The following is a 25,000-nucleotide window of genomic DNA, read 5'->3' as shown; positions in this document are numbered from 1 at the left end:
CAGGTTGCCAGTCGGGCTGACACTGGACTGAGACCTCGGACCCCAATGAACCTGCATGCCATGAAGGGGGCAGGGGAGGAAAACACATTCGGCACCTATCAAAGCCTTCCCGGATCACTGCAGAGTCAAGAAGCCTGCGCTCAAGCGCTCGATAAATCAGGAATGAGCCTTGCTCCCAGGGGAATGATCCCCAAGCTCCTGTTATAGACTAGACAGGTCCCTTTATGGTTGCCCTGTCACAAGCAGACAGCTCATCAGAGGGTCTATGTTTCCTCCCAGGAAGAGCTGCCCCAGGGTCACTGGGGACCTCTTGAGCACCACAAACCTCAAAATCAGATTAAAAAAAAAAAACAACACCCAAAAATAATAAAAACTTCTCAGAGCAGAGCAGAAAGACATCTTCTAGCTCGCTTGTAGAAGGAAAAACTGAAGGCAGCAGTACAGCCCACTAAGGAAGAAGGTGGAGCCAAAGAAAAAGTATTGATTCCTTCTGCAACAGCTTGTGATTTAGGGGATGCAACCCACTTGTCAGGGACTTGTATGCTTTGTGTAACAGAAATTAGCTATCAGTATTTCTGTTAAGTTTCTGAAAGTGTGGCTTTTTATCCATGTGTTTAGGGAAGAGACTAGTTCGGAGACTTGTTCTGTTTCAACAATAAACTTATACTGCCATAGGATTAGAGCAGGGGTGTCAAAGTCCCTCTTCGAGGGCCGCAATCCAATTGGGTTTTCAGGATTTCCCCAATGAATATGCATGAGATCTATTTGCATGCACTGCTTTCATTGTATGCTAATAGATCTCAAGCATATTCATTGGGGAAGTCTTGAAAACCCGACTGGATTGCAGCCCTCGAGGAGGGACTTTGACACCCTTGGATTAGAGGAAAGGAGTGGTTGGATTTTATGGCAAGGAGTATGTGTTTTATTTGTTGTATTTATATACCACTTGATGCTTGATTAGCGGATATCAAGTTATTAAATCAAATTTAAAAACTGTAGTAGTGTTTGAATGTGGAAATCTTCTATACGTGAGAAGTATCTACAGAAGTGATTTCCAATTTGTTTGTTTCATCACCCTCTTATAAAAATAATCAGTCTGGTTGAAAGTTAACATCCATTCTTTATGACATTTTGGAAAAGTATAATTCCATACACATTTTAGACTTAAATTTCTATTTTTTTGATAGTAGTTATTCTAGTTACATTTCACAATTGTGTGTACAGAAAGATAAGTGTGGTTATCAAGCTTTAACAGTTATAAATTAGCAACATAAAACAATTACTTTGGAACATTATTTAAGAGTCAGGAGCTTTTCACAAGCTCAAAAAAAAATCTTTTAAAATTTCTGTAACTTACCAGGTGGTGTCTCCAGAGCTGGTAATAATTTGATTATCATCCATGAAACGGCAGCATGACAGATAACCTGCAGATGAGAACTTGTCAATGACTACTCAGAGCAAAAGTTGTCATGCCCTTCCTCCTAAACAAAGGAATTCTACACATACATCCCCCACACTGGGGTGATTTGCACTGCATTTGCACTTGTGTAATAACAACTTTATTTTTATATACCGCAATACCACAAACAGTTCAAAGCGGTTTATAGAGGAAGAGACTGTATACAGACAGCAATATTACATAAAACTTTCAAAATTACATTAGCTTGTTAAGGTTAGTCAAATTTATCTGGAAGTGTTTTGGAAATACATCAAGGTTGAAGTGGAGTCAGAGAAATTTGTCAAAGAGATAAGTTTTGATTGACTTCCTAAAAGTTTGATAAAAAAGTGCATTTGAGATGAAGTCGGTTAAATATTTGTTCCATTTGCCTACTTGGAATGATAATGTTCTAGCAAGGAATCTCTTTTACGTACAGCCCTTTAAGGATGGAAAAGCGAACAAGTAGACGCTACGTGTTGTGCCTGGGAATTCCAAATGATTAGACAGATAGGTTAGGGATGAACCTGTCATGGTTTTGAAGCAAAGGCAAGCTTTGTGTTTTTATTATGTATTTTTTATTATGTATGTTTACACTGTGAGCAGTCTTGGGAAAGGCAGGTTATAAATAAAATAAAACAAACAAAAACTGATCCCTATTGCTTAATCCACCAAGTTTTATGGTTCACTTTTAGGTGGGAGCCTTAGTTTTACATTATGTACCACTTCAAAAAATGCTACTGTTTTGAGCCATTTCTCGTTGCATTAAGTCTGTCAATTCCCATCAGACTGCTTTTTAAAGTGTCAGAAGACTACATGTACGTACTTTTACTTATGGGGTACCCCAGGAAACATTACATTATGAGAGAGCCTGGGAATGAAAGAATGCCCTATGAATGAAAGACAGCGAAATGGAGCCAACTAACTAAATTTATATTTTGTTTTCTCTTTCAGAAGTTTAAGCAGCCATTCAGAAACCAGACATGGTACTTCAGCGCTGTGAACTTGTGTTGGGGATCCAATGGATACCTGATATGCAGAATTTGCAGCCCTGAATCTCTTACAGATGGAAGAAATACTAAAGCCTACTGGAGTTCTATGTTGGTCTGAGTTATGTGTCCTAAGTCCTCTTATCACTTGATTTATTTACAGCGTTAGATCTTGATCACTCAATTCTTCTCTTAAAGAAATTGGATTAAACAGCACTATTCTTTAATGGTTCAAATCTCATTAATCGCTCATATTCAGTCAACTATGGTTCAGGTACCTCTAAATATTTCACTCACCCATCAGGGGTACCACAAGGATCCATCTTGTTTCCCATTCTCTTCAATATCTACCTCTCCCTGCTTCTTACAATTCTACAATCTTTAGACTTCACTACTTTTATCAATGCTGATGATATTCAGATTCTATTACTCTCGATCCCTTTAATTAGTCACATATTACAATTGCCAAGGAGAAACTTAAAAACCTGACCACTTGGTTAACAATAGACTAATTCTGAGCCCAGGTAAGTGTAGCAAGTTTAGCAAGATCAAAACCTATGCTTGTCTTCACCAATTTTCCTCTACAGTAAATCCATTTCACAGGTTCTTTCCACAAGAATATTAGGGGTTTCCCTAGATAATAGTCTTAAATTCCTACTTCAATATGAAGCTCATTTTATAATTCCATTTATAAAGGTTAAAGACTGCAAAAGACTACAACTCATCCAAAAACCACTGCAATTAAACTAATCACCGGTCATCACATATTCAACCACATCACTTAAGACTTGCAAAGCGTCTGTTACATAGTCAACCCCCAACTATTAAAAGCTGCACACTGGCTGCCTATTTCATATCGGATAACCTATAAAATTGTACTAATATTCAAAATTCATACCCTAAGTAGATTCTTAACACCATACTAGCCATTCAGAGCTCTTAGATTTGTCAATGAAAATCACCTGATCATCCTTTCTTTTTGCCAAATAATATCTGACACTACTCATTGCTCTACTTTCTCTGTACAGGGACCTGAACTATGGAATCTTCTACCAATTCATCTTAGAGAGCTGAAATCTTTTTTTTTCCTGATGCCTACACCTAATTTTGGCCTTTTAATTTCAATAGGCTGCAGGACCGGCGTGATCAGTTGCACATGAAGACTATGCCTCTCATTTTTACCCTCCCTCTTTCTATTCAATATTGTAGTTTTCCCCCTTTCCCTCGCATTCATGCATTGTCCAAACACAACCACCCCCCTTTTTTTTGTAAGCCACCTAGACATTTTGTGATAGGTGGGATATCAAGACTTGGAAACTTGGTAAGTAGAAGGACTCCAGGACAAACAGAAGCTACTGCTGACCATAAGAGCACTGAACTGAAATGCTTTCCTACCTATAGGAAAGTAACTGAAAAATCTATTCATCAGCTTGCCTGGGATAGAAAATTTTTGATACTGGAAAGAGGCAGGATTGACCTAATTGGGACCTGGTGCAAGAGGCAGCAGACAAAGTCTTTGGTCCCCACAAGAGACTGAGAAAAGGCAGCAGCTAGCTAACCTAAAATGTGGACAAAGCAATGGGGCCAGATGGTGTACATCCATCCAAGGGTACTAATGGAACTTATGGAAGTTCTGGCAGCTCTGTTGGCTGACCTTTTCAATGCTTCTGTAGAGCTGAGGTTGGTATGTAGTCTGGGGAGCCAGTTGTATGGTCAGTTCATCATCTCCTGAACTACTTCCTAAATGTACCCAATGGCTAGATAATGACTTGCGCCGAGAGCATTGAAGTAGTGGTGGCACCGACATCCCATGTAGCGTGATGTTCAGGCTGGGCTGGTTCTGGCAGAGTCAGTGTCTGAGTAAGCAGGGGAAACATATGCCCATACTCCACATCTCAGGAGAACCAGAAGCCTCTGTAATCGAATGAGAAATGTCCACATTGGAATCAAATCAAATTGATGAAGAATGCCCCTTGGAATGGTGTCAGCCCGATGACAAAGCAAAATTTCTGCAGGGTTGTTGCCCTTCTCAAGACATTTAGAAGAACAATGCTGCAAAGAATTGGAACGGCGTGAGGAGGAATGATACTGCGATGCATGACTTGAAGATCAAAATAACCGGTATTGGGTGATGGTGCATCGATGGTACCGGATAGCCGTCATGTTCAGGCTGGCCTGGTACCGTAGTTGGTGACAGGAAAAAAAGCTCAAGCTGTTCCTGAAAAGAAAAAACCACAAGTACCCATAGCTATTTTGCTGGTACCCTCAGTGTCTGAAGATAGTGATGATGCAACTCTTAATTAATAAGGCAGGAGCCACTAGAGGAATGGTTGCGTGGTCGGCATGAATGGACTCGGTGCCAGAATGACCTGTGACACCAGTAGTAAAATCAATGGCTCATTGAAGAAAGACACCGGTACCTTAGGCTTCTGTCAATACCGTAAGCGTCACGGCTCACCTCAAAGAGGGTGATCTGGGAAAGATGCAACCCTCGATGAAAGATAGGCGAGCTGCAATAATAGTCACTGCAAGGTTGGAATGACCTGAGACATCATTGAACTCCTCCGACACCGATGTCGACATCTTCGATGAGTTGGTTGAAAGTGCCCACGGCACCTGCCACACTTATTCCAAAAATCCCGAGAATGGGCAGGACAGACAGGTGTACCTCTCTCCTCTCGCTCTTGCAAAATCTTCTTTGCCTATTATTAGTGTTCATTGATGCCCGAATCTCACTCTTTCTCCGCCACTTGCCTGCATATGATCTATATATTAGCTTAGCTTGCAACGCACACCGTCTCAGCCAAAATTAAATTCATGGCCAAGGCGAGTAAGAGCTGACCGAACGCCTGTGAGGGAAAAGTGAGGCGAAGAAAAGAAAAACTCTTCGTTTTTGAGAGAAAAGAGATAATTAAAATAAATAAAATAAAATATGCAAGAGTGGGAAGGCAAAAGGCAATAAAACGAAGGATCGTTTGAAAACACGACTTCTTAGCTCCGCAGAAAACTTAGAACTGAGGAGCCGTGCGCCCACATCAGCAGAAGAACACTCTCACATGCGCAGTGCGGTCTGTCGCAAACTTTCTAAATTTCTTAAAGTGCCGGTGCACTTGTACAGCTGTCTGTACCAGGGCTCCTTGGATGACATCACCCATATGTGAGAATATGCTGCCTGCTTGTCCTTTTTTATATATGTTTTGAGTTTGGGATTATATATATTTTTATATGTTTTAGGATATTGTAAATAACTAATGTAATTGTGTGAAGTTGTATAAAACTAAATCAAATTTTTATACAAAAGAAATTAAAAAGCTATACCTCATTCCCAAAATTGATCCAGAAGTTGTACTAAGAAGGTTTCAGAAGGGACCACAGTACTTAAGTATACAGTATATTCAATCTATTTTAATCTATATTCTATCTATATTACATTATATACTGTGAGCCCACCGGGACAAACATGAAAAACTCCTTGAGTATCTGAATAAATTCATGTAAACCGTTTTGAGCACCCCTGGGAGACAGTATAGAAAATTTAATGAATAAATAAATAAATAAATGTATATTTAATCATTTATCTATTTATAAAACACCCACGTGGGTGCAAGTAGTTAGCTTCTATTTTATTCCATAGTACTAACCTGTGTGCCCAGCCAGTTCACGGCTCACACGAACATTTCCTTCACGAGTTTTCAGGTTGTAGATGGAACAAATGTTATCAAGACCGCCACAGGCCACATAGTTTCCAGAAGGAGCATATGCACATGTCATTACCCAAGATGAACGCAGGGGGATAGCATGGACCTAACCACAAAGAAAGAAAAGTGAATGCATTCTCAACTTGCACAAAAAAATTGCTTTCCTGAACTTCTACCCCTTGGCATACATTTGCCAAACTAAATTTCCAGAACAAAAAAAATAATTTAGTTTTAAAAAGCTTATCAGTTGAGCTCAGCTAAATGGATCTGTACCATGATCTGGAAAAACAAAATATATATACTGGGCTTTCATACATTTAAATCAAGTCAGAAAAAAAAATTTGATAATTTTTTAACAACAAGGTTACTACTACTATAAGAAACTCTTTTCCATCATTGGTTTCTTACGACTCTCTGGTACCCAGCGACACCACTTCTACCCCAATAGACAGATTATGTATCTGAAGCTCAGGTTTTAAAACTGTCACAAATTAAGATTTTGTAAATGCATCTTGAATCCATTTCCCTCATACCTATATGAGAAAATTCCCACTCAGGCTATCTCTTCGCTCACCAGACTTATAAATTCTGCCTTACTGTCAGGCCTATTTTCTGAAGCAATGGGCCACTTTGCTCTGACCCCACTACTGAAAAAAGTTGACCTAGACCCTTCCTCACTGTCTAGCTACCAACTCATAGTGAACATTCCCCTCCTGACCAAAATGTTAGAATCTATCATATCTGCTCAACTTTCATCCTATTTAGAGAGATTTTCCATTCTGTTACCTTGCCCGTATGGTTTCAGACCTAACTTCAGTATCGAATCTCTATTGGTCTCACTAATCTCAAAGGTTCAGCAACTACACTCTTTTAATAAGTTAGCTATTCTGTTACAATTTGACCTATTTGTCGGTCATCGCATGCCTCTCATGCCATGATCCCCCCAACGAACACGCACATGCAGGACAGCAGAACTTGAAACGGCGTCTTTACTACGTGCACGTCACGTGGGATCTCTTCACAGAGAAAGGTAGGGGAGGGTCATTGGGGTGGGCAGACTGGATGGGCCTTGGCCCTTATCTGCCGTCTATTTCTATGTTTCTATGCATGTTTGTTGGGGGGATCAAGGCACGAGATGACCAGCAGCTAAGTATCTGTTTTTTGCCATCTCAAGCGCTGAGTTGAATCTGTGCCTGTTAGTAATTTTTGAACTTTCCCTGCATTTTCCAAGACTTTTGGATGTTTCAATCTCCAACTGGGGAGTGGCTACCGCTGATACTTGATTTAGTGAACATTTTGATTCAGAAAAACAGAGCCCATATGAGAGAAAGTGGAGTTTCTTGAGCCCATGAAGCAGAACTGAGGCTTTTTCTCCACTTTCCTTTTATTTTCTGGTTCTCTTGTGCTCCTTTTCCCTCTGTTTTTGCTTTGAATTTAGTGTGTGGTGTATGATTGCAGTGCTGTATTTCTTCTATTTGTGAGTGATTATTTGGCAGTACTGGGTGGAATTGTAGGGGGTTCTATATATTTGTTTGTAGAGTATGAGCTTTGTTACTTGTTGATTTTACATACTCTTCCCTATTAATTTCGTAATTGAAATCACCCATTATTATAGTGTTGCCCATTTCTCCAGCTTTCCTAATCTCTGAAAACATTTCTTCATCTGGCATTCTGCTATCAGTGCACTGGGGATAGCTTGGCAAAGATGAGAATGTTATCAGCATAGCAATAATAAATTCAAGTTCCTGCTCCTGCAGTAAAGCTATTAACAGACTAATGTAGATATTAAACAAGGGGGGAGAGGGCATATCCATCTGAAACTCCATACTCCAAGGGAATTTTTATTCATTATATACCATATATCCAACAAAAATAATTTTAACTAGCCCAGAACTAAAGAATGACAAATTGGTCCCTGCTAGTTCTATACCTGTCCCACCCCGGCAAGCTCTGTCCTCATCTGTACAAGCCTCAAACACTCGTCCCCACAAGTGGCCCTATGCTTGAGAGCACCCAGAAATGCATGGACATTGATGCAATGACATCACAACGTCGACATCCACGCATGCACAGAGCCCTCCAGATGGGGCCCTGAGATGCCACTAGAAGGGTGCTGAAAAAGAAATGGCGCGAAGAGGCGCCGACTGTCTGTCTACCGGATGTGCCTCTCGCCATGAGAGGCACGTCCTGTAAAGTCAGCTGGCACCTCTCCTCCTCCCCGGCGTCTGGCGGAACACATTTTCGATACATTGGTCTAGAGCAGGGATGTCAAAGTCAGTCCTTGAGGGCCGCAATCCAGTTGGATTGTCAGGATTTCCCCAATGAATATGAATGAGTTCTATTTGCATGCACTGCTTTCATTGTATGCTAGTAGATCTCATGCATATTCATTGGGGAAATCCTAAAAACCCGACTGGATTGCAGCCCTTGAGGACCGACTGACACCTGTGGTCTAGAGCAGTGGTTCCCAACCCTGTCCTGGAGGACTACCAGGCCAATCGGGTTTTCAGGATAGCCCTAATGAATATGCATGAAGCAGATTTGCATGCCCGTCACTTCCATTATATGCAAATCTCTCTCATGCATATTCATTAGGGCTAGCCTGAAAACCTGATTGGCCTGGTGGTCCTCCAGGACAGGGTTGGGAACCACTGACCTAGAGGATTAAAAGGAAACTTTATTTCTGGCATTCCACACACCATAAATTCTGATGTACAAAATAAGGTATGTTGAACAGATTTGACATTCAGGTTTCTTTACAGCAGACCAAGTATTTCTCCTTCATCCCTACAAATTTTGATATACACCAAGCATACTACAATTTGACAAGTTCAAACATAACACAAGTCATTTAATTTCCCTTTTTTCACCTCCCAAATATCAGTTTTCTAAAGGAATTACAAGTTAAGAAAATATATACAATTTATTGTTAAAAGGGCTGAAACACTGTGTCCCTAACCAAAAAGTGAGTGGTGTACTGGAAATCTGTGCTGCAAACTATACACACTATACCTGCTTTGTGGATAAATGCAGGAACTGTCTAACAGGTTAAATAAATTCAATGTAACCAAAAATATGCACAGATTCAAGTTTTTAAAATATTAAACAAATATATCATTCGGCTATAAAAATTACTTCTCAAATTCTCTATTATAAAGAATTTAAACACAACTGCAAATTAACTGCTCATAAAAACTTTTTCCATTGAACTGCATGCAAATTCACCTTGTTTGTGGTGTAGCTGTCCCAAATGATAAGTTTACCATCCTGGGAGGCACTAACTAGCAGCCTGGAAAGAAGAGAAAGTCAAGTCAACACATGGTCTTCAAAATTTTAAACAGAATAAAAGCAGTTACACAGAATTAGAATAGAAATATAACAATTTTAAACAGCAGCCCCGATTAGACTATTATATGAAGATGTGCAATATGCTACTGGGTACTTCACATAGGAGAAATTAGGTCTCATCTGATAAAATTCTTTCCAATAGGTCTTTCCACCATTTCAGAATTTGTGGGAATATAGTAGTCATGTCCCATCAACCAGCAGGTGGAGACAGAGAACACATTACTGAGTTGTGCCATATATAAGTTTAGTTTAGTCTTCAGTCAGCTAGCCCAGCTCCTCAGTATTTATGTAGACAAGCAGGAAGAAATCCAGCATAAGAATAAATTCAAAAACCTGAATTACCAAACGAGACAAAACAAACCCTGAGGAGGACTCCATCCTCAGCAACTCTAGTCAAGAGGGTACCTTAGTGAACAGGAAATGTACTAAAGTGACAACCGCTTCCCACTATCATTTAACAGCTGACGGCATTCAGAACCGTGGGCTCTTAGAATAGTGTGAAGAGCTAACAGAAAGAAAATTCACATAAGATTTAAATTTATCCTTCCATTACTCTACTTCCCACTATTCCAGAACTTGTAGGATATCCAAAAACAGTTTTAAAGAGGCCTTGCTACCTGCAGAACCAAGGCACCAAAAATGGCATCTGAACATGCTACCACATCCACCCTATAGTGCTTACAAGGGTGTGCAAGGTAGTCTTATGTTGATGCCCTGCAGATGTCTGCTGGGGAAGTCAAAGTAGACTTTGCTTAGGACGTGGTAGAATGTGCCCTCAAAACAGAAGGAAAGGGTTTTTGCCCACCAGGATATAAGCTGATGCAACTGTCTCCTTCAGCTACTGAGCAATCATGAGCTTGGTTGCCACGAGACCCAATTTCTTTTTGCCAAAGAGCACAAATAGATGATCCAATCGCCTGAATTTTCTGGTGATCTCCAGATATTGAAAGAGAACCATGCGAACATCAAGAAGCCTCAAGGACACAAACCAAAATGTCCCATCCTCTATGAAATAATAGCAATTCCACAGACTGATTTAAATGGAACACTGGTACCACCTTTGGAAGAAAGAATATGAAGCGAAACCCCTGCCTCTATAAATTGGAGGAAGGACTTCCAACAAGAAAAGGCCTGGATTTCTGAAATGTGACACACAGAGGCAAAAGACAGCAAAACACCGTCTTTGGAGTCAGATCTTTCTTTAAAAAAAAATATATATATATATTTCTAACTTCTTTCTTATTACACTCAAGCATAATATTTACAACTTGAATTCAGATCAATTACTACATAATAGAAATAAAAATCATATAAAGGAAATCAGGGAATTAAACCGCAATTGAAATTAATATACAGCATAAAGAAGTGGTAATATTCTGCATTACCTAAAGCCGGTAGGGCAAGTTACACATCATTTGTTAGGGATGCTCCACTTTCTTTCAATTCAATAAACTCTAACAGCTGTTTGGGTTAAAAAAAAAGAAAAGATAATTCTTAGTCTGATAGGTAATAAAATATTTTACTGGAAATTTTAACAGAAAAATTCCTCCCAAGGCTAGGATCCTTGGCCTTAATGCCAAGAATTTCGTTCTCCGCATCTGGGATTTTTGAGCAATGTCAGGAAAAATACCTGCTTTAGAGCCCAGTCAGTTAAATGCCAAAAATACAATCACAATATATATTCCCTATCTCTCTCTAAAGCTAAGATAACAGGGTTCTCCTTTCTGTTATTACCTCCAATGAACTCTCCAAGAAGGTTGTTAGATCCATATCCACCCTTTTATCTCCTTGAACCTCATTAGGAGTAGACGAAGATACTCCCACAGAACTTTTCATCTGAAGGTAATTAACTCTACAATAGGAGGTAAATTATCCGGCAGAATACATAATATTTCTCTCAGATATACTACATCTCAATGGGAGAGATCAATGGGGATTTAGGGAAATTCAAAAGTCTCAGATTATTTTTTCTTAGTTGGTTTTCAATACTCTCCATCTTTCTTGCCATATAAGTTCTTACTTATAGCAATTCAAATTTCACCTGCTTCATTTCAGAGAGTTTTGTTTCCTGTTTCTCCACTTTTTCTTTTATTTGAATGATAGCCAAATCCTGTTGCTGCACTTTAGAGAAGATAGTCCCACAGTTGGTAGATAGTGTAGTAAAAGATAATTTTAAGTTAGCATCCATAACAGATATGGCTTGCCATAGTACCTCCATATCTATTTTAGCGGGTTTCTCCAACACCCCAAATTGTATGTTGGTCCCTCCTGAAGCTCCTCTTATCTCTGCCCTAGTGCAAGGCTCTTCCTCTACTATCGAAGCCGCTGCTGGGATCCCTCCTAAGCTGGGGGCTGAGAATGTCATCCAGGACGATGGCATCTCCAGCTCTCCTGCCACCAGAATGCTTCTGGGTTGGGGTGATATCTTCCACTGCTCCGGACTCAGATGTCCTTTCCGCTTACACGGGTTTGCCCGAAAGAGTCAGGCTCTCCCCCATAATAGGCTGTGCAGACTCACCAGGTCGGGAAAAGGCATCCGTTATCGTCATCTGCACTAACCGCTGCTGGAGTACTGTCGTTGAAGGGTTAGCGCAAAGGGCTTCTTTCCTTTTCCCCATGTCATCAGGTAGGAGAAGGCTGTTAAGCAGTTACAGCAGAACATGGTATGGAGCCTCCTTCTCAGGCGTCCACTTCCGACGCCATCTTTGATCAATCTCCCTGCTTGTCAGAGTCAGATCTTTCAAGGTAGTCTGAGATGCCCCAAGAACCAAGTTGAGATTCCAAACCATTGGACCACATGGGGAGGGATCCTCTATGAACACCGGGCCCTGACAAAGCAGACCCCTAAACCTACTAAGTCAAAAGGGGTCTTTCTACAAATGTTGTACTAGATTTGCATACCACGGCCTCTCGGGCCAATCTGAAGCAGGATCATCTGGCACCTCTGCCCAGCCACTCATCTTAGAAGACTGCCTACCATCAGAAATGGAGGGAACACACAGAGCAGATTGGAACTTGGCCATCCCTGAAGTGCATTGAGTCCCAATGAACCTGGTTCCTTTCAACAACTGAAAAACTACTATATTTTGGAGTTCACCCTCATTGTCATCAGATCCAAATGTGGAATGCCCCATCGACTACCCAGGAGAGTGGGAATTATCTGGCAATACATTTCAGCTGATTGTCAAAGCAATGACCACTCTCAAAGTTTCCATGCAGAAATGAGATACAAAAGCATCCATTCATTCTCTTGAAGTCCACATCTTCCTTTTTGGGTACCATGAACTAGACTGAACCGGAGCGGACTAGCACAGTGGCCAGCAAGGAGTCGACGAAAGCACCTTTATCTGGTCTGCTTTGATGCCTCCTCAACAAGGGGACTGCAAGAAGAGAGGAGCGACCGGGCGGGAGAACTTCAGTTTGTAACTGTCCCTCAGAATATCCAGGACCCACCCACTCTTCCCAAACTCCTGAAGATAACCCCCAAATGACAGGGGAGAGTGGACTAACCTGGTATCATTGGGATGATTGAGAGGTAGTAGATGCCCACTCTGGCTGTGTTGCAGGCTTCTGGACTACATGAAAGAAAACTGGTACCATTGAAAATGGGTTCTCTGGTTAAACTGTATCTGGTCAGGCCTGTATCTCCTTCTGTCATGAAACAGCACAGGAAAACACCGAACCTCAAGGTCTTCATTTTATCCTCAGGCAACCATTGAGGTTTAGATTCTTCTAATTCCTTGACCAAATTGCTGAAGTCTTCCCCAAACAGCTCCTTGCCCCAAAAGGGCAGCTTTACCAGCATCTGCCACCCAATTCTGTAACCCCAGCTGTAGGCAGCTACCACTAAAGGCCTGCCTTTGGCCAGAGTATGTCATAAACAGCACCCATCAGTATGTCATAAACAGCATCAAATAATTCAAGCCCACCTCCAAGTGCTTAGCCTGAGAGCTCTCCTGTGAATCAGACTGTTGATGCCACTTCAGACACACTCTTGCAACAAAGGAGCAAATGAATCCTGAAGCCTCAATGTCTTCAAAGGCCTACTTCTGTGCATCTTGAGTTCTTGTCCTGCAGATTCTTCAGGATAATGCCCCTCGTCAAAGGCAGGGTAGTCTTGGTCATGGCAGTAACTATGGCATTCAACTATGGGGAGCTGCAACTTCTCGGGTACCAGGGGACAGAGATGTGCCATAGCTCTCTCCACATTCTGCTGTAACCAAATCCTAGATATCTGGATGCATAGGAAAGGTTTTGGAGGAATCCAAAGGCCCTTCATAATTGATGAAGGCTGTCCCCCTGATTGCGCTGGCACTTCATCAATAGAAAGGGCCACCAGAGCCTCCAAATCAAGGAGTTTAATTTCTCCTTATGGAAGGACCCTAAGAACAGATTGAGGCTACCTCTTAGGAGGAGACAAAGAAAAACTCCTCAGACACCTCTGTCAGATTTAAATGAGACTTCTTTGCAGTAGAGGGAATTTGGGAGAAAACAGTCCCAGAAAATTGTGCTGACCTGCTGGGCTCTGCAGTGGGGTGGCATGGTCTGCACAGGAAAAAAAATCCTCTCTCCAGCTCTCTGAATCCAGCCTTACCCACCAGAATGGCAGACATTCCCACAGTATCCCGTGGGATTCCCAAAGGAATCGCACAGTTTCAGAATCAGAGAGCTTGACGTTGCTGTGGTCGCCTGCTGCTGCTGCACACAATCCACAGCTGCGATTCCACTGGTCAATTCTTGTGTGGTCCTTGAGGATCCCTGCTTATACAATGTGCAGCTTCCCAAAGGTATGTGATGGCCCCCATAGTGCAAATACTTCAGTCCTTCTGTGGGAGCTGCCACGATAAATACCAATCATTCACAGTTTGCTGGTCCAAGGGACAAGGTCTCGCCAATGATTCCGGTGGAAAAACTGGATTTACCCCTGCCGGCTGCTCCTGGTACCCTGCTCTCAACTAGACTCACTCAGAGAGAAAATGCAGCACACTCTAGCTGTAGAACTCCTTGGAGTGTATTCCAGTCAAAAACAGCCCCCCCACACACACTTTTTTAAAATTTTAGTATTAAGGTTATTGAAAAGGCAGAACAGGTCAGGGCAGGAGGCAAAGAAAAGCAGAAAAAGGGGGTGTCTCCGCGGGACATTAGAGACAGGAATCTAGCACCAACAGATATGATTCTAAAACCAAACACTCGCCAGGCTCTGTTGGGGACCAGCTGATCAACTGTACTGTACTGAGAAGCTGGGCTAGCTGACTGAGGACATATGGCACAGCTCAGTTTTGTGTTTTCTATCTCTACCTGCTAGTTGATGGACATGACTATTCCCACAACTTTTGGAATAGTGGGAAGTAGTGTAATGGAAGGGGTCAATATGATAAAGATTACTTTCACAGCAATCATATGCAGAAAACAAGATTTATTTAAACATATTTATAAGCTGCAAATCTACATATGCTAAAGGGCTTATAAAAAAAGCACAGTTACCTGTAACAAAGTGTTATCCAAGGACTGCAGGCAAATACTCTCACATGTGGGCGACGACATCTATGTTGCCCAATATGGACAGTGTTAAAGTGTACTGTTGTTTTAATTTCTCGAGATGGCCTGTACCATGCATGTGCTGGTGCCTTCTTACCCAATGTTGGCCTGTGGGACCATCAGTTCAGTAAAAAAAAAAAAAGCTAAGAAGCCAACTAGTCTCAATTAGTCTTGACCTAGGTGATGCCGTGTGAGCTAACTGCTGGGCAGGATGGACCACTGGTCTCACCCAGCATCGGTAATTCTTATGTTCTTAGGGAAGGTAGGAGAGTTGTAAGAATATCTGTCAAGGTAAGTAACTACTTTATCCTAGGACAAGCAGGCAGCATATTCTCACATGTGGGACTCCCTAGTTGAAACTAAAAGGGGCTGGGGTGTAAGTTGGCTTCTAAGTAGAGAATAAATTTTGTAGAACAGCTTGGCCAAACAGACTATCCCATCTGTGACAATTCTCCAAACAATAGTGGGATATGAATGTATGAATCGAGGACCAAGTGGCTGCTTTACAGATGTCCTCGTGGGAGTGGATTGTAGGTGAGCTACTGAAGTTGCATTGCTCTTAGTTTACATGCAGTGACCCGACCTTCCAGCGACAGCCCAGCCATGTGGATATGAATCTCTTGGTGATAGGAGCTCCTTTTGGATCAAATGAGAGAAACGGCCTTGCCATCTTTTAACCTTCTAGCTTATTTTTACATAATTCTAGACCTTTTATACTTTGTTCCCCTTCCTATTGTTTTGATCCCTCTTCCCCCTCTGTTTCTCTTTATACAAATTGTATTTCTCCCCCTCTCCATCTTGTATCGGTAAGTTTATGTTCGTCAGTGAGTTTGATTGTTTGCAACACTGTTTGTAATTTATGTTTTTACTACACACTGTTTTTATATTATATAAAACCGCTTTGAATTTTTAATAAGGCGGTATATCAAATTTTTAATAAACCTGAAACCTGGAAGATCTGTGGGATTTGGTGTGATCCAAATAAGCCAGAGTTTGTTTACAGCCCAATGTGTGAAATGAAGCTTCACCAAGATGAGAATGTAGTCTTGGAAAAAAAAGACAGGGAGAACTATAGACTGGTTCAAGATGAAATTCTGAGACAATCTTTCAGAGAAACTTGAGATGAGTGCAAAGAACCACTATCACGGTAGAAAGTTGTGTAAGATGTTTTAAGTTCACTGACTTGGCGTGCAGATGTGATGCAGACAGACTACTACTTTCCAAGTGAGAAACTTGAGCGATGAAGTCCTAAGTGGTTCAAACGGAGGGTTCATCAGGGTTGAGAGGATAACGTTAAGATCCAAAGCAAATGGAAGAGGCTTGATTGGTGGCTTAGTATGTAAAAGGCCCTATATGAATCCAGAAATCCAAGTATGTACTGATAACAGCTTTTATCCAGAAGAGCATGAAAAGTCGTAATAGCACAGAGGTGAACTGTGACTTTAAGCAACCTTGAGACCGGAATCTGAGAGGTGTAATACTGTGTTTCCCTGAAAATAAGACAATGTCTTATATTAATTTTGGGTCCAAGAAACGCACTGGGGCTTATTTTTGGGGTAGGTCTTTTTTTCATGTACAATGATCAGCTCTCCCTTCCTCTCCTTCACCCCAAATCTTCCTCTTTCCTTTCTCTCCCCCACATGTGCATCTTTCCTCTCCCTCTCACCCATCCCCTTGTGCCTTCCCTCTGCAGCATCTTTCTATCGCTCCCTCCCTCCCATCCCCCTGTTAGCAGAACCCTTGCACAGCATCTTTCTATCCCTCCCATCCCTCATGCAGCACAACTCTTGCACAGCTTCTATCCCTCCCATCTTCCCATGTAGCAGAACCCCTGAGCAAGCATCTTTCTATTCCGCCAACCCTCCCACTGTAGAGACCAACATACCTCCTTCCTAACAGCAGCATCGGCAACACTCTAAATAGGCTGCATTGCGGCCTTCTCTGTGCTGCATTGCTGATGACATCATTAGTGATGCGGCCGAGGGAATCACCAGCGGGAGAAGAACGGGCAAAATCAATTCAATAGGCCAAATCAAATAGAAAAATGTTTCCCTGAATTAGGCACTACTTCACAGAACCAACTCTCTTTTCTGACCTCCCCCAGACAGAACCTCCTAGTACTCTTTCTATCCTTCTCAACATGACAAACTTAAAGCCTCCAAGCTCACACACCTTGCGCTCTCAACTCCCTTCCCCCCCCAGGTACATCCCCAGCTCTCTCTCAAATCTCCAGTCCATTCTGCTCCCCCTCTCCAAACCTCTCTCTCAAACCCCCCCTCTAGTTCATAATTAGAGCTTGCTTTCTCCCCACTGGCACATTAAGGAGGTGAAGGCAAGTAGCCACATATCAGGAAGTGTTCTCCATGGTTTAAATCTGCCATCAGTCAGGGCAGAAGAGGAAGATGTGACCCAATGTGCAGCTATTTGATTCCTTTTGTGCCAGTCACTATGGCAGGCAGAAGACAGCTGATAGCTCCCTCCCATGTGGCTAAAACTATGTATGCTACTGCTGTTTCTGCTTACTATGCAGAATTCTGCACAAATTACGAACTCCACAGAATTCCCTCATGAACAAGCAAAAAAATGATTCTTAAAGTGGAAATCTGCTTTTCTAAGGCTTAGAGAAGCATTTAGTATTTAATGGTGATTCAACTGGAGAGATTTACTTGTTATAAAAAGGTACATACAAGGACTTAGAAAAATTAAGGTAAATCCAGCAACTTCACTACTGGAGTCAGTGATTTATTTATTTTTTGACCCAACAATTTCCTCCTGTTTCTTTGCACTTTCAGCTCAAATCAGAACCAGCTATGGTGCCCTGCTACTAAGTAGAGGGTTTTCCTTTGTTTTCACATCTCCCTCCCATTGCATCAACAGTGTTTGGCCAGAGAAAGAAGTGGCTTCCTCTGAAATCCCAGCTAACATGGATCTTAAATCTGGCTATTAGACATCACTGCTGAAACATGGATGAATGACAGCATATCCACTTTACCAATCCCAGGTACCGTTAGCAATGACTGTAGCATCCCCTGCCCAACCAACTCAGGGAACAGGGTCTTAGCCCAGAAATCAAGTTTCAAGTTTCGAAATTTGATGAATCGCTTATACATAAAATACTCAGATCACCTGCATGCCATTATGTAGCACTTGCCATTGAGCCACTGGGACAGCATCAATTAAAAAAAAATTGTATTCATATAAATTGTTAGTATACACCTTTGTTAACTGTAAGAATCAATTGTTTTACATCAGCTGACAGGGTGCAAAATGCAATTTGTATATGCTATCAAGGCATAAATCCCAGTGTGTTCAAAAGCCAGCTTAAGAATTTATATAGTATACTTTCAAACAAGTGACTTCTAAAATCAAAACCCCCAAACATTAAATATCCCATACCACAGCCACTTAAACATTCTCACCTGGAGTCAGTCCCCCAATGCATTGCATAAATCTTAGCCAAATGTCCCCTCAGTGTTCTTCTAGTGCGCATTTGAATTCGACCCACCGGATCAATATTGGCTGTGATCTAAAAATAGAAAAGTTATTACAAGCGTAATTCCACTTTTACTATTTTCATATATGCTATGAAATAGTGACAGACTTGTTTTGGTGAATCAATACAGGTATATGGAAAAATTTTCTTTCCTTTAGGCGCATCAGATTAATCCAGAAACTAGCGAGTTGTGCCCATCTACCAGCAGGTGAAGACAGAATACAGATTCTGAACTCTGACTTACTGTAGAATAACTAACATGCACTGCAGTAATAGTTTAGAAATATACAAAGCTAACTCTCCCCATCCCCTACCACAAGCCTTCTGAATAGCCTCATACAACCCTTATAAGTTATTTGTGCCAACTGAATATACATTGTGGATAATTAACTATGTCCAATTATAAAGGTACTAATATGCTTTTTGACAAAGGGATGAAGAAGTTGCAGTAAGCAAAATATCAAACTCTCACCTGTGCCAGAGTGGCATCTGCACATGCTTTCCTAGCATCCTATCAAGAAGAAAAAAAAAAAAAGAGAGAGAAACATTAGTGCTGCGCATTCAATAATCAGCAATTTACCATACATTTTTGGTTTACATTTGCCATCCAAATACTAAGCAAGTAGAGAAAGTGAACAGGAACAAGCCCATCTTCCCTATCTTAATTTAGGCAAGACGGAAAAATTCAGATATTCTGGATTAAACTATGAAAGATATGAGGTCTATAAAAAGAGGAGAAATTATGTCTTACTTGATAATTTTCTTTCCATTAGTCCCAGCAGATCAATCCTGAGACTTGTGGGTTTTGTCCATCTGCCAGCAAGTGGCGATAGAGAGAACACCAGAGATCGATCAATCTCCTGTGCAGCAGCCTCACTTCTAGATAACAGAGCAGTAACATAATACAATGGACAGGAAAAACCCTGCCACTGGGAAAACAAACCCCACCACCAACTTATATACCCATCGGGATTGAATCCTGGCACAACCAGACTAGACTAAAAATTTGAGACCATTATGTATTAATAAGATTATATTGTGTGCATATGAAAAATGGATGGAAAAAATTACATTATAATTAGTACTATTGTTATGGGGGTGGGGTCAGGGGCGGAGCTTAGGCAGGGGTACTTGGCTGGTATTTGTTAGGCTTAGGGGGTACTTGGCTTGAAGAAATTGTGAAACACTGCTTTAGAGGAAAGGCGGGAAAGGGCAGATATGATAGACACGTTTAAATTTCTACGCGGTGTAAATACGCACGAGTCAAGTCTCTTTCATTTGAAAGGAAGCTCTGGAAAAGAAAGGCATAAGATGAAGTTAAGAGGTGATAGGCTCAGGAGTAATCTAAGAAAATCCTTTTCTTTTTTTTTTTTTTTTTTTACAGAAAGGTGGTAGATACATGGAACAGTCTCCCAGAAGTGGTGGTGGAGACAAGAGACTATGTCTGAATTCAAGAAAACGTGGGATAGGCATGTGGGATCTCTTAAGAGGGAGGAGAGATAATGGTTACTGCGGATGGGCAGACTGGGTGGGCTATTTGGCCTTTACCTGCCATCATGTTTCTATTCTGGCTCACTCTTGTACAAAGAGGGACAAACCACCCCCTATGGTGGTTCTGGAGGAGTGGGCCTGGAAGGCATCAATATGAAGTTAAGGGGGCCTCCGAGGCTCTGGAAGCTAAGGCTGCAGCCTCTTTGTCTCCCTGAAAAAGCTGCTACTTTTGTTGGAACCGGGTCATCTGATACGAGCTGGATTTCCCTGGCCTGTAATGTTTCTATTCCCAAAACCATGGCCTACACTGAGTTCTGGAAAGACAATTTAGACTGATCCTCTGGCAAGCATATTCCCTTGGAGTTCACAAGGTCTTTCATTATCTTTTCCAAATCCGCTCCAAAAAGGAAGTTTGCCTTGAAAAGGCAAAGGTGCCAGCTGAGTCTTGGAAGTCACATCAGCAATCCAGTGCCAAAATCACAACCACCATTTGGCTGTTACCAATACAGACAACTCTTTAGCAGAAGCCCGAAGCAAATCAAAGTAAATCAACCAAATAAGTCAACCCACTCTCCAACTGGGGCAGAGTGAATCAAGTCCTCTGCTGAAGATGCCTGCTGCACCCAGTTGAGGCAGGCTCTTGCCACAAAGGAATCACAAACTGTGGCCTGCAGGACCGATGCCACCACCTCAAATGTCACCTTGAGGGATGCTTCCATACATCTTGTCGTGAACATTACATTACATTAGGGACTTCTATTCCGCCTATACCTTGCAGTTCAAGGCGGATTACAAAAGAGCTAACTGGACATTTCCAGTGAAGTTACAACAGTTTTTGGTTTGTTTGTTTTTAATTTATTACAAGGGAGGAGAGGTACCTGGATTAATTCTGGAAGAACTTGCAAATTGGATATTAAATTGACTGTACGTTATTGTGTGATATAACAAATAGATTACAATTAGAGTACAAATAAGATTAAGTTACATTTCAGGGATCTGAATACTTGGTTGGTGTTTTGGGGAGGAAGAGATTATTAAATGGAGTGAGTAGTTATTTCTTACTCTCCCGTGGTGATGGGTGCTCCTATGGAGACCGCTAAGTGATGTTCCCAGTGTTGGAGCAGGAGGGGAATGTTAGGCAGCTGTAGTGCTTGCGGCCACACCTCTTCGCCCATGTCCATGGAGACTTCCATGCATCAGCCTGCTACATGGGGGGGGGGGGAGGGGGAGCCACTGCTTGCCCTGGGATTGGTAGAATGGAATGCCACTACTACTTGGGTTTCTGCCAGGTACTTGTGACCTGGATTGAGCACTGTGGAAACAGGATGCTGGGCTTGATGGACCATTGGTCTGACCCAGTATGGCTATTCTTGTATTATGTTCGTATCAGGACCACTTTTAGCACAGGGTGTATAATACACAAGAAGCAGGATCATACCGACCCCCTGCAGCAACAACTGCATCCTAAATCTGTGGCCAGTGTCACTTCAAACCCACTGTAGCACCTCTGAAACGGTCATTCCAACCTAACTTGGCCATGCATCCATACAAGATTAAAATTACTAAAACTTCACAATGCTTTCAGCAGTAATAATAGCCAGTTACCAGCCAAAAAAGGTGTTAACAAAACTACCTAGGTTTAGGTCACCAATGCTGGTCTAAATAAACAATTTTCAACCTGAGCTCTATGTATTTATGTGAGGTGCAAGAATCTAAACTCTTGTGATTCAAATTCAGGTGTATTTTTGACATAAGTATATACAAATCTAGAAACTTGCTACTTTCATAGCATTTTCATACTCGATACAAAATATTAAAAACATAGCTGAAGACTTTAAACTTGTTTATATTTTAAGAGAAAGTACACCCTTTTTTTAAGCAATATGATTAATTCCCCCTTCCCTTATTTCACTTGAAAAAAGAGGCTCGTCTTTGCAGGAAGAGAAGGGCAGTGTACTTTCACTATATTTAGCTGCATCATTACTTTTTTATGGTCAACATTTCATAGTACTAAGACTGTATATTAGAGAACATACACAGAGTCCTCAGAACGGACATACAACAAAAAAAGTCAGGAAGTCTGCTTCTTGCTGGAGCCAAGCTTTTAGATTGTTTAGAGGAATTTAAAATTAATGGTAAGATAGTGAACTTAGAAATGAATGTGCTGTCTTATATGTATAAATACTTGGAAACTTGGGTCCAGCAGGGAGTAAAACAAGTTGGAGATTTGATTCGAGAAGAAGGAAATGCAAATCCTTGGCAGACAATTGTACAGAGGATTTCTTAATTCATGCTGAAAGGTTTCACTATTTACAGGTGGCACACCATGTATGCTCCTTAGATCAAGCTTCACTAAATGAGGATGCAGATCTTATTGCTGAAACTTCAATTTTAGCATAGCAGACAAGAGTCAGTTGTTTTCTTACCAAAAAAGTTCTGCTAAGCTTTAGTCCTAAGTGGGATTATGAAGGGCAAATTCCTGGACTAGAGATTTGCAAGAGCAATCACTGTGCCTTTTAATGAAGGACATGAAGAAATTTACCTTTCAGCCATCTAACAGAATCAATGCTTAAATTCCTGTAGAGACCGTTTTGGGCAAAGATAGTGACTACCAATATTTGTCTGAAAGCTGGAACCAGGCAAGCATCTGACTTGTGTTCTGGTCATGTGTGAAGCTAATAAATAACCTTTTGGCTTGAACTTACACAATATCTTAATGGAGTACTGTAGAATTTGGTTGTGATGATATTCATCTCTTTTCCCAACTAACCTCTCTGAACTTCTATATAGGCACCAAACTACTCAAAAAGATTTTTTTTATTTGTCAAACAGCAACTGGCATGGTTAATGAATGAAGTGAGGGAAGCTAATAGAGCCAAAAGAGATTCCTTCAGAAAATGGAGAAGGATCCGACTAAAAATAATTGTAAACAGCACTAGGAATGGCAAGTCAAATGCAAGAAGGCAAAAAAAGGCCTTGAAAAGAAGAATTTGTGGATTGTCCTAATTGCTGAGATTGTCAGATACCTACCATTATCTCGTTAGCTTGTACATTTTCCAAGATGGAAATCAGATAGAATGGGACAGTATGACAATGTTTTTTTGAATCAGCATGACCATAAAAAGAAGTTAATTAGGGTGACAGGCTTGTCTGGAGCCCTTTGTTAATGGTGGTGTGGGTGTGTGTGGGGGGATGACCTGCAAACCTGATGCAGCATTTGATTATGGAAGGCCTTGGCAGGCCTTGCTCCTCAGAGGGGGGCTTCAGGTTGGTCTGTACAGAGTTCTGGCAGTTTCTGCTAGAGCACGGCCTGTCTGTCATGAGATTGGTGTAAAAAGAAATGTTTGAATGTGTTGGGAAGGCTTCTCCAATGGGATCCTAGTCTCAGTTAGGGCACTGGTCTTTGACCTAAGGGCTGCCGCATGAGCGGACTGCTTGGCAAGATGGACCACTGGTCTGATCCAGCAGCGGCAGTTCTTATGTTCTTATGACTGATCTAGAAGCAAAAACACACACAGTGAAATTTTTTTTAGGTATATTAAAAGCAAGAAGAGAGATAAAAAGGAGCTCTCACAGAAGACAAGACCATAGTGGAGAGATTAAATTAATTTTTAACTTTGGTCTTCACCAAGGAAAATGTGGGAGAGTTACCAGTGCCAGAAATGGTATTCAATTCTGATGAATCAGATAAGCTCAAACAAATCTCTAACACTGGAAGATGAAATGGGTCAATTTAACAAATTGAACAGAAGCAAGTTGGCCGGACCAGACTGTATATATCCCAGTGCGCTGATAGAATTGAAAAATGAACTCGCAGAGCTATTGTTAGTAATTTGCGAGTTTTCTCTAAAATCCAGCAGGAGGGTAAATAGTGGAGTGCAAATTGCAGATGACACTAAACTGTTCAAAGTTGTTAAAACACATGCAGATTGAGAAAAATTGCAGGCAGACATTGGGAAATTAAAAGACTGGGCATCCAAATGGCAGATGAAATTTAATGTGGACAAATGCAAAATGATGCACGTTGGGAAGAATAACCCAAATTATAGTTACCAGAGGCTAGAGTCCACCTTGGAGGTTAGCGCCTAAGAAAAAGATCTGGGTGTTACTGTACAAAATACGTGAAACCTTCCACCCAATGTGCGGCAGCCAAAAGAGCAAACAAGATGCTAGGAATTATTAAAAAAGGGATGGTTAACAAGACTATGAATTCTATAATACCTCTGTATCACTCCATTGGGCAACCTCACCTGAAGTATTGCATTCGATTCTGGTTGCATTATCTCGAGAAAGACATAGTGGAACTAGAAAAGGTTCAAAGAAGAGTGACCAAGAAGACTAAAGAGGCAAGGACTCTTCAGCTTGGAAAAGAGTGAGCTTCAGGGTCCTGCGGTATATAAGCAGAATGTTATGTTATGGCCGAGGGGAGATACGATTGAAGTCTACAAAATCTTGAGTGGTGTAGAACAGGTACAAGTGGATCAATATTTTACTCCATCAAAAATTACAAAGACTACACAGGGAGATCCCTTGCCGCAATAAGCTCAGCGGCCGAATCTACTAACAACCCGATTCTCTAACTGGCGTCTGTATCATGGATGTCGGTTAGAGAATCGGGTTCACTTTAGGCGCAATTCTGTACAGGATTCCCGACAGCTTTTCAGACCAGGCATCCTATACAGAATCTGGGCCCAAATGTCTACAGGACAAAATAGGTGGCTGTAGGTGTTAAGGAGAAATTGTCGTATCTGATGATTTTCTTTTCTTTAATCAACAACACTTATAAAACAATGGGTGTTATCCCTACCAGCAGGTAGAGAAAACTGAATTCTGCCAGTGTATAAGGGAAAGGGAATGGACCTTGTGGTTACACATAATACAAAGAGGTTTACGCATATGCAAGTACTTATTTAGTAACCAGAGGAATGGAGGATTAAGTGACTTGCCCAGGGTCACAAGAAGTAGTGCTGGGATTTGATCCACAACCTCTGGGTGCAGAGGCAGCAGC

The 25,000-nt window shown here is 41.4% G+C and overlaps 1 protein-coding gene across 3 annotated transcripts in view; it reads right to left on the bottom strand.

Annotated features, from left to right (window-relative positions):
- The window catches only part of GNB1 (G protein subunit beta 1), a 76,655-nt gene that overhangs the window by 12,690 nt on the left and 38,965 nt on the right, over positions 1–25,000 (bottom strand). For all 3 annotated transcript variants that reach the window (XM_033921850.1, XM_033921849.1, XM_033921852.1), the window contains 5 exons: positions 18,974–19,012; positions 18,428–18,534; positions 9,348–9,411; positions 6,066–6,228; positions 1,358–1,424 (listed from right to left, as the gene is read on the bottom strand). In XM_033921850.1, coding sequence (XP_033777741.1) covers positions 1,358–1,424; positions 6,066–6,228; positions 9,348–9,411; positions 18,428–18,534; positions 18,974–19,012 — 440 coding nt within the window. The remainder of the gene's footprint in view (positions 1–1,357; positions 1,425–6,065; positions 6,229–9,347; positions 9,412–18,427; positions 18,535–18,973; positions 19,013–25,000) is intronic.

The sequence above is a fragment of the Geotrypetes seraphini genome, chromosome 15, assembly GCF_902459505.1.
Source record: "Geotrypetes seraphini chromosome 15, aGeoSer1.1, whole genome shotgun sequence".
In the NCBI taxonomy this organism is placed as follows: Eukaryota; Metazoa; Chordata; class Amphibia; order Gymnophiona; family Dermophiidae; genus Geotrypetes; species Geotrypetes seraphini.
Note: the sequence above shows the minus strand (reverse complement) of the source record. Positions and strands in the feature narration are given on the sequence as shown.